Here is a 16,000-nt window from a genome sequence, read left to right as displayed (position 1 = left end):
CACACACACACATATATGCCAAGCAAGAAAAATTTTAGTATAGGATAAAAATGCCTAAAGCAAAGTGGAATATAAAAGGGAAACGGCATTTTGACAATGTAACAAATATTTAGTGAAAAAAACAATAACCTTAGATCTGTACGGGTCTTGAGGCACATGACTGTTAAATACCTGTAAAATATTAAAATATTGAAGATTCATACATAATTGCACTTGAACTTTATCTGAAGTCTACACAGTCAGTTACTTATTTAGTACATTAAACTGTACTACATGTATGTGTGAGATTGTCATACGTACAGGACTAGCAGGAGTACGTGGCCAACCAGGGCTGTTCATGTCAGAATATTCCTCGTGAATCGAATTAATGCTTGCAGCACCAGGAGATGGGACTGTACTCTGTGGTGTCGCGGGATGGCTATGATATCCTCCCATCATCTCTTTCCGTACTTTTGGCGTAAATGTTGGATCTTCACCAGAAGCTGTTTACAAAATACATTAGTTAGTCTCGGATATTTGTACTCGTGATATTGTTTATATTAATGAATGAAAATTTACAAAACTAAAAAAAAAAAAAAAAAAAAAAAAAAAAAAAAAAAATTATGATAAATTCAGAAATACTACTAACCGGCTGATGCATTGGATAACGTTGACTGTTGTGAGCCTTCGTCTAGAGATGTGCCATCTGGACCTGTCGTTATTACAGATGTGACAGTACCACTCGAAGTAGATATGACATTTATAGCTGATGTACCTACACATAAATCGTACAATTTATGGCTATTTGCTATTGCACGATATGATAAAGACGATATGATAAAGACAAGAACTATATAACTCGAGATATTCTCGCTTACCTGAAGCGGTCGTAGTTATACCGCTGTCGTTGGAAGTTTCAGCCGTGAGATCTGCAGAATTGTGGCTGATTGGCGTCGGCGTTGATGCGGGATGCGAGTTAGGTGTGGTACTCGGTGGCGGCATCGGACTGCCTTCGTGATTGAGCGGCGGTGTGGCCGCAGGCGTGTGTAAGTGCGGTACTGCCGAGCTAGTAGGCGGTGGTGGCTGGTTGCTAGGTATATGATTAGGAGACGGCGGCGGCGGGCCCATGGAACTTGCTGGCGGTCCCATGTTACCGATGACGGGCACACCTGGAGCACCTGGCGGCACCATCCCGGTTGAACCACCGGCACCATAAACTTGCGGCGGTCCTGGACTCGGTGGCAGTCCTGGCGGTACACTGTTGAAGCCCATTTTATGCTGTAAGACAATAGAGAATGTTAGCTTTAATCGATAAAGATATGAAACATTATTGTTATATTGATTAAGAAACAGTTTATTACCGTGTACGGTGGATATTGTACCAAATTATTGGGTCTGTTGGGAGGTTGATACTGATTATTGGGTGGCGCTTGTGAATTTGCAGGTGTCGGATATCCCTGTGGAAACTGCATATGAGGACGCGGAGGTGGATACGAGGGTTGCGCATGATAACCGCCAGGTTGACCCGCAGCCGTTCCACCAGCTGCATAACCCATCCCGCCACCCATTGGACTGATCCCACCGAGAGCCGTCGAACCGGGTCCCGGTTGGACTACGCCGGGACCAGTGTTGTTCATTTTGTAACTATGCATGTGTGGCGAAGGACCCAATGGTTGTTGGTACGCTCCTGAAATTAATGACAATTCTACTTTTATTATTGACTTTTACAACATAAGACAATCTGCATTATTCTGAAAACGAATCAATTTTTACAAGAAGAAATGATAAACGAAAGAAAAAGAGTAGGAATCATACCTTGAGTGGTCATCGGAGAGTGACTCATGCGTGGTGCTGGTCCACTACCATCCGACTGGCTACTCGACGGACGTGGAGGCATCTGAACGTTTTGTTGGCCTGTGCATTAAAGGATAAATATTTAGATAAGTATTCTCCGCGATATCATATACACATATAATATAGAAAGAAAAAGAGAAAGATGTGACGATATAAAATAACTTTTTTACAATAATATCAGATATTTTTTTTCTTCTCAATATCACTTTACTAAGAAAAAAACACCGAGATAATTTACTTGGATACATTAAATTTGCTACGCAGAACATTTTAATAAAAGCAGTGAAATACTACTCTATGATAGAAATTGATTCTTAAATTTATCGCAGAATGCATAGTCGAAACAACATATTTATAACTCTGAAATATTCTGCATAGCATAATATTCACAATTACAAATTTTATTACTAAATACAAATGCGAGTGAAAAGAGAGACAGACGTAAAAAAGACCGACCAACAGCAGGGGACATCGAGCGAGAACCTGTGGATCCTGTAGGCGACGGGGTAGGTCTCATCCCCTGAGAATTTGGTGTCCCTGGGCAAGCTGGTCCATTCGAACTATCGTTACTATTCTGTCCTGATAATTCCTGCAATTCAAATTAAATCATGTAACAACAGTTTGTGATAAGAAAAAGAAATAATTTAGAGTAAAAAAAAAAAAAAAAAATGACACAAAATTATACACCGCAGAAATAAAATGTAGCAAATTTTAGTAAGAGTTTAGCTGCATCTTATCTAGTTGTACATGTGTTTAGTTTATAATAAAAAGTACAGTAAACTGTCTCCTATATATTTATGTATATACGACAACAAGTTTTTAAGCAGTTAATATATACTTTATAAAAATACAACTTTTACACAACTATCTCATATTTATACATACGATTACTCTGCGAATATCAGTATATAGTTTTTTAAGTAGGTTAATACTTTGTAACAGAGACGTTTTTTATAAAATTATTACAGCAGTTCATTCATGTTACAATACGCATCGGAACACGAGAAGCAAAGTGTAATGAAAATTGAGGCTACGCAGAGGAAATTCACAAAGATCATTCCTCGATTGCTCAGCATGCAAACGAGGAAGGCTCACGAGAAGTCTGCTTCATGTTTATTGTCATATTAGCCGGAGCAGTTTTGTTTAACGCGATTCGTCTTCCTTCGTGGCAACGACGACGACGACAACGCGACTTTGTGCATCGGGCGGTGCTCCGATAATCGCATGTGCTTGAAAAATCAATCGGCGCCGATATTACGACGAAGACGATGACGACGACGACGACGACGACGACGACGACGACGTCGACGAAAGCCGTTCGAAGCGGCGATGTCGCCCATATTATTCGCGCGCGCTGCGGTTAATAACGCACAAATGTTGTCACACTATCATGTCCCGTGTTGCGAACGAAGGCGAAGTGCTTCGCGATGGTACGACGATCATCATCGTCGTCATCGTTGTCGTCGTCGTCGTAACGATGGCACACGCGGCGTCGTTCTCGATTCACAGTACACGAAACACACAACGCACACCACACACCGTGTGTATCCCCGGTCGAAATCGCGTATGCATGTGCCCGCGTGTATACGCACTTCTTACGAATCGTCCGTCACACAACGAGCATCGCGAACGAGCGGCTGCTGCGTGTGCGTGAATACGCGCACGCGTGTGTGCGTGAGGAGGAGTAGGTAGGAGTAAGAGAGTGGAATAGAAGAGAGACGAGGATAGAGATGTAGAACCCGAGGTAAAGAAAGAGCGAAACGGATAGATTAGATGGGAAGGGATAGAAAGAGAGAGAGAGAGAGAGAGAGAGAGAGAGGGGGTGATCAGGGAAGGAGACAGAGACAGAGAAAGAGAAAGAGGCAAAGAGAGCAGAGCGAGGCCGAGGAGAACGAAAGAAAATTCAGGCACATCGTTACACCTACCAGGCCGCGTATAGTTGGTCCGTGCGGATGGCGATTAAACACTTCCTCGGGGGTACGAGCGAACGTACGGTACATAGGCCGTCCGGTACAAGGACTCTCGGCATGACGCGAGAGATCGAAGGAGAGGCGTTACCCGGCTCTCCACTTAAAGCACGACGAGTAGCAACCGAGATAGAGATAGAGATAGAGAGAGAGAAAGAGCGAGCAAGAAAGAGAAGCGGAAACGTATTTTGCTCCGTATAGTTGCGCTTTCACATGTTTGTCAAACTGCGTGGAGTAATGTACGCGAGAGAGAGAGAGAGAGAGAGAGAGGGAAAATATTGTCAAAGATATTTTTTGCCGCGAGCGAGAATTATATATTATTGCACCAGTGCGAGAGCATTATATTCCTGGTGTGTCGGACGCGCTGACTACTCCGCCACTATAGTCGTCGCTTTTCCATCGTGTCTCCTAGCTCTCCTCGAGCGTCGCATGTTGTGTCAATAATTCTGCCAAAGAGCTTCGTGTGACGGGACGAGGCTGGTGCAACTTCAGAGGGACACGTAGGATTACGTAGTGGTATAATATCGCGTCGTCCTCGTATTTGTGCGTGCGTGCGTGCGTGAGTGTGTGCCTGCTTAATCGTCTGTCTGTCCTGCCTGCCTCTGCCTGCCTCTGCCTGTTCTGCCTGCCTGCCTGCTTGCGTGCGTGCGTGCGTGCGTGCGTGCGTGCGCGCGTGTACACGCGTCATATTTTGGACCTGTGCCGCGCGTATATTCTTTTGGCTTCTCAGACTTTTTTGACGTGCAATTTTTTTTAATCTCATCAGGCCCAAAGTGAGATTTCAAAGTTGAGAGTGTTGTTTCTTGCATTCAACAGGAGTTATGATAGGTGGGTTATAAAAATCGATGATGTCATATATGATATATCTGCGAGCTATAAGATACGTTAACAAAATACATTATGTTATTAATATATTTTAAATTAAATTTGCTTTAAACGATCTAAAATTGAAGACAAAAATTTATTTATAATTTTATGCGCTGCATGTCTTCTAATGTATGCATGTATCTTGAGATTCATTTTATGTGTTCATATATATATATATATATATATATATATACATATATCTATATATATATAGATATATATATATATATATAGTTGGACACCCTATATTATTTATTCTCGTTGACATTTTGTATTATTCTCATTATTATTATTATTTGACATCTCGATTCTTTCTCGTCTTTTGTAATCTTCCCTCGAAAAGATCGCGGCATGTCGGATGAATGTGAAGTTGTCAACTCCGTCGTAGAGCTCCGAATCCATCGAATATACAGTACATAGATCGCCTCGTGTCGAATATAAGCGCTCCACAATCATATAACACACACATACACGCAAGACAGCCGCTCGTTTGTGGCGGCAAGCGGTCGGCAAACGTCGTACGACTTCGGCACTTTTCGATCGGCGAATTCGTGTGCCCCAGTAAAGCCTGAACATGGAGGGGTTCGTGTCTATATACTATCTCGTCGTGTTCTATGCAAAATAAACGTTTTCTATATTCTAGCGCAAAATCTCGCCCGCGTGAAAATCAAAAAATATACAATGTCATTCGCGTAAATTGGAGCATCGATAAAAATACGAATAAAATGCAGCAAATTTGAAAGAGGAATATTAAATATATTTAATGCTAATTTTTTGATCTCGTATATTTATGGTCTTTTTTTAAATAAATTTCAAAAATAATATTGAGTCTTATAAGAGCGTGTATCTTTGATTTAATCTAAAACGAAATATAAAAATAATAATATGATCAACCCGCATCTTTGGCTTTTTATTTTAGTTTTCAAATTCTATATGTGTATGTGTATATATATATATTTGTATGAGAAAGAAATATTTCAAAGAGCCTGTGAAAATTGATCTCGTCCGGATCGATCCAAGTTGCAAGTGTGAATCGAAAACGTTTGATTCATACAAATCCATTGTCACAAAAGTCGCGGCATCCACGAGAGTGTTTACGTTATCGGATGTGACTAAAGTTAATCCGTTCGATACGCGCGCTGAACTTCAGCGATATGTAAAGTGTGCAAGTGCGCGTGTTAGAAAGAGGTCCCGATCGGTATCTCTCTCTCTCTCTCTCTCTCTCGGCCTGGTGAGCGAGAGATGTGCGTGAATGAAAACGTAAATAACGGGGGCGCGCGGGGTACATATATTTACCCGTGTTTTCTCGCGAGAGAGCGCGAATTGCACGGATTACGTAACATTATTTTTATCTACCAGTCGGCGTAATGTTATTATCCCGTCAACTGCGACAATAACTGAATCTTCAAGGTTCATTCAACTCCATCTATTGAAAGAGAGCGAGAGAGAAAGAGAGGTAGCACGTATGTCAAGAGCTGATAACGAAGCCGGTTATCGAAAGCGCGATAATTTCGCTCGAAATTTTGTTTAAGAGATTCTTATCTTTATTCGCGATACATATGATTAATGGAAATAGTTTTTCTTTTTCGCGCGCGACAGGAGACAGGAGATTGAACTTGAAGCCGTGATTACAACGGCTTGGTGGAGAAGATCACCTGTAGCAGACTAAATACCATGTGTTCCCATCAGACGTGTTTACATTGGATCGTCTGCTACTACTCGTTCGCGGATTAGTTTTACGCGTCCTGAGTCGCACTCGCTCGAGCACTACTGCTCCGATGCACGTTGACGTTTATTGACCGTATACCACATACCATGACTGTGCATAAAATATCTACCGTTAAAGGCCGTTTTTATGCCATCGAGAAAATTTGTCCAAACTCGCGGTTCTTTTTCTTAAAAATTTAAGCTCCGTCCTTTTCTTAATTCTGTGCGACAGTCTCCCGACTTCTAAGAGAAACAAAGAGAAATTTTTTCACGGGGAAAAACACATAATTTCCCATCCCTAATGTCGTCCCATAAAACTTTAAAGTTTTCCCCTTCATAAGAAGCATTGAAAAAATTTAATATATACATATTTTTTCCATCCCTATAATTTTTTGTCGAATAAAAGTTATATAAAATTATAATCAAAATGAAATATACAATTTTTGCGCGTACTTTATACGGGGAGATAAAAATCCCTTGCGTTTATTTAGTAGGTTGGAAATTTTAATCTCGCCGACGAGAGAGAAAAATCGTTTCTTCACGCGGCTTTTTGATCATTGCACAACGAGTTGTGAATGGAGTCTCGCTAAAAGTAACATGGCGGGCATCGAGAGCGCATGTACTCCGCGAACGATTCGTGCGGTTAACTTAAAGATCGCGAGCACCAAACTCCCGGCCGCCCTGATGGTCGAGCCGACGATGTCCTATTCCCCTTGGGTATCGCGCATCCCGCGTAATATTATTTCGAGGAGAAGAGTATCTCGCGAGGAGAGCCGCTGGGATGGTTTCCGCTGCCGCGACAGCCACGGCGTCCGAAGACTCGCATCCGGGTTGGGCGTAGCAATAATCCTGCAATAATAGCGCGTAGCTTCGAGTCGCGTTCTTTCGTTCCTTCCATGGTATATCCGCGTGGTAGGTACGTACATTTCGATTACTAGTCGGACGGCTCGAAACCGCGCCGTGGGAGCGCAAGAAGTTGGATAGCGTGTCGCAGAGTGACAGTCGCATGATCCGGCGAACCGAATATAGCCGAGCACGACGTAAAACGTCACGTCTTCGACGGGGGGGGGGGAGAGAGAGAGGGGATTACCCACAGCCTGTCGCGCTGTCGTCCATTTCGACCAATCGCGCTCGCGTTCGCATCGTACCCCGCTCGGTTCTTTCGCTCACCCGCCCATGTAAACGCGACGAAGTGGAGGGAAGTGGAGGGAATCGAGGGGGGGGAAAAACCGGGGCGAGGGATAGGAGCGGGAGAACGGAGGGGAAGTCGCTAATATCTGGGGCTCCGGCGGCCCCGCGCAACTCGCGCCCTAATCGAACTCCACGAGTCTCGCTGCCACTCTCCATCCCCCACCCCGTCATGTGCTCTTCCTCCTCTCACGCTCTTCTGTTCCTTTCTCATCCTCCCTTGCTCTTCCTCCTCCTCCTCCTCATCCTCTTTCGTCGTGTCACTTCTCCTCGCCATCTAATCCTCGCACACCACGAAGCGAGAGAGGCCTCCCTTTCGCTCACTCTCGCTTGCTCTTTTCGTCGGGAAAATACTTGACCGAGAGTACCAAGAGACCGTATTAAAGACTAAATAATATTTCGTAAGACGAAGAACTCTCGCCGTCGATTATAGACATCAGTCCCGTCATTATGATTCCGCCGGAATCGGCGACCTTACGTTAAACAGACAATGCTCGCGAGAGCACACATACACACGTACACGTATATACAAACATATATGTAGTATTAAATTTCGACCGGTATCAGTATAGAACCACTTTTGCGATGGGAGAATAGAATAGATTCAAACGCATTTCGTACGCAAGTTCTCTGTGACGCGATGTCATTCTTGTCACACGACGGGGATTATGCAATTGCCGGCAAAAACTTGTTTGCCACGTTCACGGTGCTTTAAGCTTTTTTATTGCGCGCGTATTTGAACCTTGAGAAAGAGGTGCTTTAAACGTAGTGTCGATGGCATTTCTTTAGCGTTGAAATAAAATTATTTTTAAAAAAGCATACAAATATATATACAAAAACTCACCCCAGAATCAATTCCTTGAGTATTTGGTGTCGTAGCTCGCTGTTGTAGATTGTGAAAAGCCTAAAAAGAAAAACACACACCATGTAAATATTCCATTATTACATCACGAAAATATTGAAATGTACAATATATATTCTTTAACATTTTGCTAATATTAAAAAGACAAGAAGCTATCATGCCTCTTTTGTTTTTCTAATTTTAAAATAACTTGCAAAAGAGTAACGAATCGGTTACTTTCCCTTGTCTTTTTTTGCCACATATTTATATATATTTCTAAAATATTTCCAATAAATTAACTTTATAAAATTTAACGCGGGTTATATTATAAATTTGTAAAATAAAATGCAAACAGAAGATTAGATTTGTACATTTGAGATGTTTACAAACACGCGCGCATGCATTAATCTATAAACATTTTCATAATTCATATCGTTAACATACATTACATTACAATCAAATATTTTTGATTAATATTCTAAATATATAAACAAATATTGCTTCGTATCAATGACGCGATTATTATATGTCGAGTTTATTCGCAAGAAACAATCTGTATGTCAAGATGTTTTTTTTGCCTTTATAAAGAAATACATTATTTCTACAAATAAACTACTTTTTATATTTAAACCGTCACATGTAGCTATTTTAAAGTTGTTTTGTTACAAAAATAATTTTTGTCACATGGAATGATGTACGCAAATACCTATCTGAAATTTTGGTAACATTTCTAGTGAGATTAGATGTAAACTGAATCAACGACTATCAATTATATAAATTTTAACAATGTTCACCTGAGATTGACCAGTAGCCTGTGGTTGCGGCGATGCAGCTGGTGGTGGAGCTGGGGATTGAGACAGAGCTCGCTGTGGCGATTGACCCGATGGAGTGACCTGATTACTCGGTGGTGGAGGTGGATTTGGCGGACCACCTTGATTCCACCCCCTTTGTTCTGTATATAAGCTTGAAGGATGACTGGTTTGCGTCGTATAAGAGTTTAGCTAAAAAAAAAATATATATATATATATAGTCAAATATTTCATAAAAAGACGAAATTTAAAATCACCGATTAGATTCGATAAAACTGTTTACCTGATGATGACTATAAGGTGCATGAGGTCTCGTAGGAGAGGAATATCGTTGGGCATATTGTTGATACTGCATAGTTGTCGGAGAACTCTGTCCTCCTGGCCCTGTGTGTAATCTCGGCGAACCCTGTCAATTTGAAAAGCAAATAATCGAGTTAGAATCGTACACGTTAAGCAGAGATTGGTAAAAGGAACCATAGCTATGATTCTATTTGTAAAGATACGATAAAGATTACAGAGAAGAAGGGGCAAGTTTTGATCGCGCAAGATACAAAGATACAAAGAAGATAGAGGGGTGGATTTACCGTCTGCGGAGGACGCTGGCTAGGTTGCGGATACACAGGAGGTACAACCGGTGGCCTTTGCATAGGCCACGGCTGTTGATAGGGCTCGGAGCCCATTCCGGGATAATTTCCGTGAAAGCGATGCATCGACGGAGTGGTGGCCTGCAACAACTGGTTCAACGTCGGCGTAGGACCAGCGGTCTGGGATATACCCTGTCCGGTGAGAAACCTCGGTTGGGCGGAGAAATTAGCGGGACTGGCGCCTACGTATCCGAGACGCGACTCGATCTTGGAGCCGGAATAGTGCTCCTCCATCTCGGCCCGGTGCGCCCGCTCGCTCTCGTGCATCAAGTGTTTACCATAATCGAGCTGCTTGCCGGGTCCGGGAAAGTCCGCGTGCTTGGTGACGTATTCCGGTAGCTGCTTGCCGGGGGGATAATCGGCGAGCGACTTGCTCGCGGCGAAGGGTTCGCCGGCGGATTTGTTGTTGCTGTACTCGTCGGCGTAATCGCGTATCACGTTTGGCGCGAACGGATGGCCCGGGTGGGCGCCGGGATGGCCGGGCGCGTCGTGAGCCTCTTGCTTGCCGACGGGCTCCTGGGGCGCCTCGCGCGGCGATTTTACCTCACCGGCGGCACCGTGTCCGCCAATGTCCTCGCGGTATTGACTCATCTCGTAGCCCGTCGTCGTGTCCCCGCCGCCGCCGCCGCGATTCACATATTTAAGCAGCTGGGCCGCGCCCCGGGACACTTTATCGTCCGGCTCAGAATCCAGCTGCTGCTTCGCACTCGCACTCGCACTATTCGCACCACCTACTTGCGTACGCTTCTGTGCGCATTTCACAGACTCGTTCAGCTTCACATCGTTTTGTTGGCTCTCGGCTTGCGTCGCAGCCATGTTCTCTCCTCACCTCACGGAGCCATCGTCGTTTTCGTAAACTGGCCAATCGCGGGACCTCGTGCGCGCCTCGGGCCTCGGGCCAAGTACTACGTACTCGAAATCGAAATACCGATTAGTCGAACGGCACGCGTCGCGGCCAACACCTCCCCAAACATCCTCGATCCTCCGTAAGTGGATTCAACGACGAGCTAGCAAATATCACTTCCTCGCGCATTCCGAGTACGGGGAACCAAAAAAAAAGCTCCTACGCGAACGTCAAAAGCAGCGTCGCACGTCGTACGCCATCTTGCGGCCGCGAGGCGCATCGGGGCCGCCCCCTCCCCCCACCCTCTACCCCTTTACATCCCAGCGGTCCTACTGGTCCTAGCCTTTCCTTTCCCAGACCGCCATTTCCAATCCTTTCGTGTGTTCGCCTTAAATTCCCCAACCTTCCTCCCCAAAGTCCCTACGTTCTAACGATATCCTACAATTTTATCCTTTCGCGCATCAATTTATGCGATCCTTTTATTCCATCTCATAAATATCTTCAACTTTTCAATCGAACGCGTCTAAATTTTCACGCCTCATCATTGTTCCTCTTTCGAGAAGAATTTTGCTAATTATCATCAAATAGCAAACGCGAAACCATGACACATTGTATTACAATAACAAGTCCGACAGCTGTCAAACTCTCTAATCGTTGAATAAAATTGCCAAAAGCAATAGCCGTAATGTGCGAATACCTAAACGCGATGTCAATGGATGTCAAGCTATCTTGACCCGGAAGTAGCTTATATATATATATATATATACCTTCAAACGTAAATAAGGCATTCGCGATGCCGAATATTTACTATACCTTATATTATAATGTGTGTGCAACATTTGCCGTTATTTAAATTTATCCATCCAAGCAAATCTATTCATTTTAATCTTGCTTTCCATAATTTGTTTCCATCTCTCTTTTTTTCTTTCCAATATATCTAAATACACATCTCCATCTCATTTCGAAGTAAAAGAGGATGCAAAGTGTAACTAACATAAAAAGCAGAAAGATACCTAAATATTTCGAATGGACAAATTTTTCAAGATTGTTTCCGATATTTTGTTGCAACTGCTTTATCACAAGATTTCGATACGTAATAAATTTCTTTTTACTTGCACTATTTTGCGTTTAAAGTAAAACAGTTGGATATAATATGTATATATATATATGCACTCTGATGAGGAGAGAATGAAAGAGAAGCAGAGAGCGTAGAAGGTGCAACTAAAATGAACAGACTTAATTTTAGTCGCGTGTTTACATCGCAAAGTTATCGCGCGAGTGATCGACGAAACAACCGCGGCGGCCATTTGCATTCGCGGGTTGGACTCACCGTCTGCGTCTGAATGGAGAACGGATTGTCTCGCAATCAATTGTGGAACGCATCTTGGCGTACGCGGCTCATCTTTTTGTCGTTTGTAAAATGGCGAGGGCGAGTAACGACGTATCGAGGATCGTGTGCGCGAATACAATTCAGGAGAACAAGAAGAGGTTGCTCGAGGCGCGAATTAAGAATCAGGTATTGCGCCATAAGGTAATTTTATCTATACTACATTTAGGAACCGAGAAACCTTATATCCAATGCCGAAAGGTACCATCCTGTTTATTCTGTTTATGTTGTTCTAGAAAAACATTTGCGTGTCGTGTACGAATTTTACATATATTTATTAATATTATTTTACATGTATTGACGTGTCTTTTAGGCAAAGGACTGGCCTAGGCAAGGTCTAAACAAATTGTTTAGCAAACTCAACCAAACTGTGGAAACAAACTTGGTGAAAACGTCAGAAAAGTTGAACCTACTATGCTACAATACGAGCGTAAATATCATTGTTGCTATTGATCTTTGGCAAACAACAAAATATATAATAATGTAGATTCATGTATTTCTGTTCAGGTTATCGCATATTGCTGGTACGGCCCGGTTCTGGGTTTTCCACCTGGATCCTGGTGGGGCATACGTATGGATTGCTCCAGGGATCACATGCACGATCCGTTTGATGCCGACATACACGAAGGACCATTTGGTGTTGTTTCAGTTTGCACTTCTCATACCAATATGAACGAGGATGTAGATTTTGGTGATTTTCTCACGCTCACAGGTCAGGTGTATCGCGAGGAGCAAGCCGGCGCGGATCCGTTTATTCGCAACTATAAAAATCAGATACCATTAAGATTAATCAGAAGCTACAATCTGCAAGACGATATCGCGCCTAACACGGGTTATAGATACGACGGGCTCTACATAGTTATAGGCTGTTGGATAGGCGTGGCTTTGGATGGAACCAAATACAATAAGTTTGCCCTAATGCGTCTGGCTGATCAAGAACCGCCAAGCTGGAGCAGCACAAACTCGGAAAATTTAATTTCCGCGCGACAATATGTTCCACTGTCTAAATCAAATGACTCGAATGCATACGATTTGAGAAAATGTTCGTATAACACTACCGGTATTTGCGGTAAGCGAAAACTCGGCCACAGAGATGAGTTTGTCGATATCGGCCGAAAATCTGTACCTGAAAGTTCCATCGTCACGCGTCATGTTTTTAAGAAACCGCCGAGTAACGCGGAGAACACGATATCGACCATTGCATCCGATCAAAAGACATTAACGTGCCTCGGTGCCTCAGCTATTAAAACCCACAGTACAAACATCTCGATACGCATGGGTTTATACGAATCGTCGCATAATGTGCAGGACGCAAAGAAGAATGTTTCAACAATGTTACACAAACCATCCAAGTCTATTGATATCCCTATTCGTCCTGCATTGGATATGGAGAGTGTTCGTTTGACATCGAAAGAGGATAATAAGATTATTACGAGACTAGATACAGATAAAACAGTGGATATTCCTCAACTAAGTGAAAATGTTTCTTGTAATAGGTATATCGTGGCTGAGAACGCAAACGAAATCGTTTGCCCATTCAAGAAACGCAAAAGAAATTGGCAAGTTTTAAACTCGTTGGAACATTCGCATTCCTCCGTCTTGTCTACGTCGCTAAGTAGCCTGGAAAATGATACAAATATTATCGAGGGTAATGAACAACTTAAAAATGTTCAGCAGTATTCGGATTCACAAAATTTAAATTCCAATAATGAACCAGATATACAAATATCAAATCCCAGTAACGAATCAATTTCGAGGAGTTCAATCACAACACATAAAAAAATTTTCAATCATGATACTTTAGAAATATCAAATGAATCGCTCTGCGCACAGAGTATGAAATCCTTGGATTCTTTGACGCCAGACAAGATCTTGAACTTGATTAATAAGGAGAAGCATCATCCTCTTTCCAAGTTATTGATCGGAAATGTAATAGGATTAACGACTGAAGAATGTGCAATGTTGGACGGATCAAAGATATCCACTTTGGATTCTAAGAGCAAGATGCATATATCGTCAAAGATAAATCTTAAGAAAAGACGTGAAAAAGGAGATAATATAAAAGAGAATGTTGCATGTTTGGACAACAGAAGATACTGCAAATATACGAAATCCAAGAGATTATCTTGGAAAATGCGGTCGGATGCGGGAAAATTTGACAAGACTCTATCTAGCGTAGATCGCCAATCGTGCAATGATGCAAATCAGAAATGTAACAATAATGCGAGGAAGAGTAATCAGAGTGGCATATCCAAGAAGAACAACGAGTATTTGTCACCGTTTCGTGTACAAACTTCGATTCAGACTATCGCCCAACATACTCGCAGCTCATACGATATAAAAACTCGTCTTAGGACCGATAAAGGCGCAATGGAGCAGGAGTTTCCCGACTCGTCGATCAAAAAGAGCAGATACAAGAAACGAGATAGAGAAATCGCCAACTTATCAATAGACGCCAATTTTAGTCCTGTAACTCGCGGGCCCAGAAATAGGAGATTGCGATGCAAAAACAACGCGTATGCAAACAAGAGATGTTACAGCACTTTCAATACCGTGATATATTCACCTAGTAAACGATGCAAGTCTAGTTTTAAACGCAAGAGTAAGCTGACCAAAGTCAAACGTGCCAGCGATGGACAAACCAAGAACAGATACAGGATATCTAATGCTCTGCGAACAAATGCTAAAAGTATCAACGATTCGATCGAAAAGCGGAAAAATTTCGAAGTTACCACTAACAACGATAACGCGAATAAACATAATCGTAATAATGTCAGCAAAAGAAAGGAGAATAGAGTCGTGACAATCGACGACGACGATGACGACGACGACGACGACGACGATCGTAACATTTCCAAGACCTCCTTTGACAGAAGCCTTCGAAAGAAATTGACGATCCCTTTATCACATCGCGCTGCTCAAACGCCGCTCTTACACTATTTTCATAAGAAACAAGCCCAGAAACCCAGCACGATGGATGCGACGACACAATGCAGACTCATCTCCGAAAATCCAGAAGTCTATGTTATCGGACAACTAAACGATCGAAAGGCCATCTTGAAGATGGAGTGGGACAAGTACGAGAAGCTGAGATCGGAATCTATATGCAATGTAACCGACAACGATCGAAAATTTCAAATTTGTCAAACATTGCGACTTTGCGCTGCTTCTACAAAGAGGAATAACTCGAATCGCGACGAAGAATCCGCGGATTCCTCGCAGGACAGAACGTCGGCCTTTGTGCCTGTTGCGAGCGTGTCCGACAGCGACCTGCGAATCGAACGGCTCAGATCGATCGGTTTCAAGCCTATAATTGAACCACAGTCTCCACTCGAAATCGTCGCGCGTGATTCTGTATTTGATCAAAACTCTACGCTCGTAACTACGAGCAAAGTAACAAAGCGAGATGTTGCCGAGAGGTATGACAAATACGCCAGCGAGGACGATAATGCAGTCGTTTATATGGATGACGAATTGCAGTATCAAGATATCGAGGAGGAGGATGACAAAGGTGCACCGGCGAACATGTCGACGAAATCGGCAATACGATCAAAGAACGATAACATGTTCGCGGAAATATCACGCGAAAACTTGGAATCTCCTTGGCACGGTTGGAAAAAGATTGTGGCGAACAATCGATCGTATTGGATCGGCTGGTAATAGTTGATTGCAAATTGTTGTATAAATGCTTTTTCGTCACCGCAATCCAAAAAAATGAACATGTTTCATCCGATCGTGTGTATAATATTCTATATCTTTATTCTTCTTTTTTGCCAAAAATTGAAGGCTGTTGATAACATTTTAAATTATTTTTCTAACAGTAATAATATGATATTCGAGAGTTGACTAACATATTTTTAAGAAAACATTGACAGATTATTATTGTATAATTAAAGAAATTTTGCTTATATAT

The 16,000-nt window shown here is 42.6% G+C and overlaps 2 protein-coding genes across 4 annotated transcripts in view; one reads left to right on the top strand and one right to left on the bottom strand.

Moving 5' to 3' along the window:
- Positions 1-10,672, bottom strand: part of LOC115236858 (trithorax group protein osa) — a 20,503-nt gene extending 9,831 nt beyond the window's left edge. The window contains exons 1-11 of one of the 2 annotated variants that reach the window (XM_029809574.1): positions 9,797-10,672; positions 9,496-9,618; positions 9,198-9,404; positions 8,407-8,466; positions 2,275-2,422; positions 1,795-1,893; positions 1,341-1,666; positions 858-1,257; positions 629-754; positions 301-482; positions 130-171 (exon numbers count right to left, since the gene is read on the bottom strand). In XM_029809574.1, coding sequence (XP_029665434.1) covers positions 130-171; positions 301-482; positions 629-754; positions 858-1,257; positions 1,341-1,666; positions 1,795-1,893; positions 2,275-2,422; positions 8,407-8,466; positions 9,198-9,404; positions 9,496-9,618; positions 9,797-10,672 — 2,589 coding nt within the window. The remainder of the gene's footprint in view (positions 1-129; positions 172-300; positions 483-628; positions 755-857; positions 1,258-1,340; positions 1,667-1,794; positions 1,894-2,274; positions 2,423-8,406; positions 8,467-9,197; positions 9,405-9,495; positions 9,619-9,796) is intronic. The other variant, XM_029809575.1, reaches the window with a different exon arrangement.
- Positions 10,673-11,952: 1,280 nt separating this feature from the next.
- LOC115236860 lies at positions 11,953-15,994 on the top strand. 2 transcript variants are annotated; one of them, XM_029809577.1, is made up of 3 exons: positions 11,953-12,216; positions 12,401-12,517; positions 12,595-15,994. In XM_029809577.1, exons 1-3 carry the CDS (start codon positions 12,121-12,123, stop codon positions 15,745-15,747), a joined length of 3,366 nt encoding a protein of 1,121 aa, XP_029665437.1. In that variant the 5' UTR covers positions 11,953-12,120; the 3' UTR covers positions 15,748-15,994. The 2 variants fall into 2 exon arrangements, with proteins under 2 accessions (XP_029665437.1, XP_029665436.1); XM_029809576.1 differs by having other exon boundaries at positions 11,953-12,231.
- Positions 15,995-16,000: the final 6 nt, after the last annotated feature.

Source organism: Formica exsecta, unplaced genomic scaffold (genome assembly GCF_003651465.1).
Source record: "Formica exsecta isolate Colony F162 unplaced genomic scaffold, ASM365146v1 scaffold26, whole genome shotgun sequence".
NCBI classification, from domain to species: domain Eukaryota; kingdom Metazoa; phylum Arthropoda; class Insecta; order Hymenoptera; family Formicidae; genus Formica; species Formica exsecta.
Note: the sequence above shows the minus strand (reverse complement) of the source record. Positions and strands in the feature narration are given on the sequence as shown.

Coding starts and splice junctions, on each gene's coding strand:
- LOC115236860 (XM_029809576.1), top strand. CDS start 12,121: ATGGCGAGGGCGAGTAACGACGTATCGAGGATCGTGTGCGCGAATACA. Junction 12,232..12,400: donor ATCAGGTATTGCGCCATAAG/GTAATTTTATCT, acceptor CGTGTCTTTTAG/GCAAAGGACTGGCCTAGGCA. Junction 12,518..12,594: donor TACTATGCTACAATACGAGC/GTAAATATCATT, acceptor ATTTCTGTTCAG/GTTATCGCATATTGCTGGTA.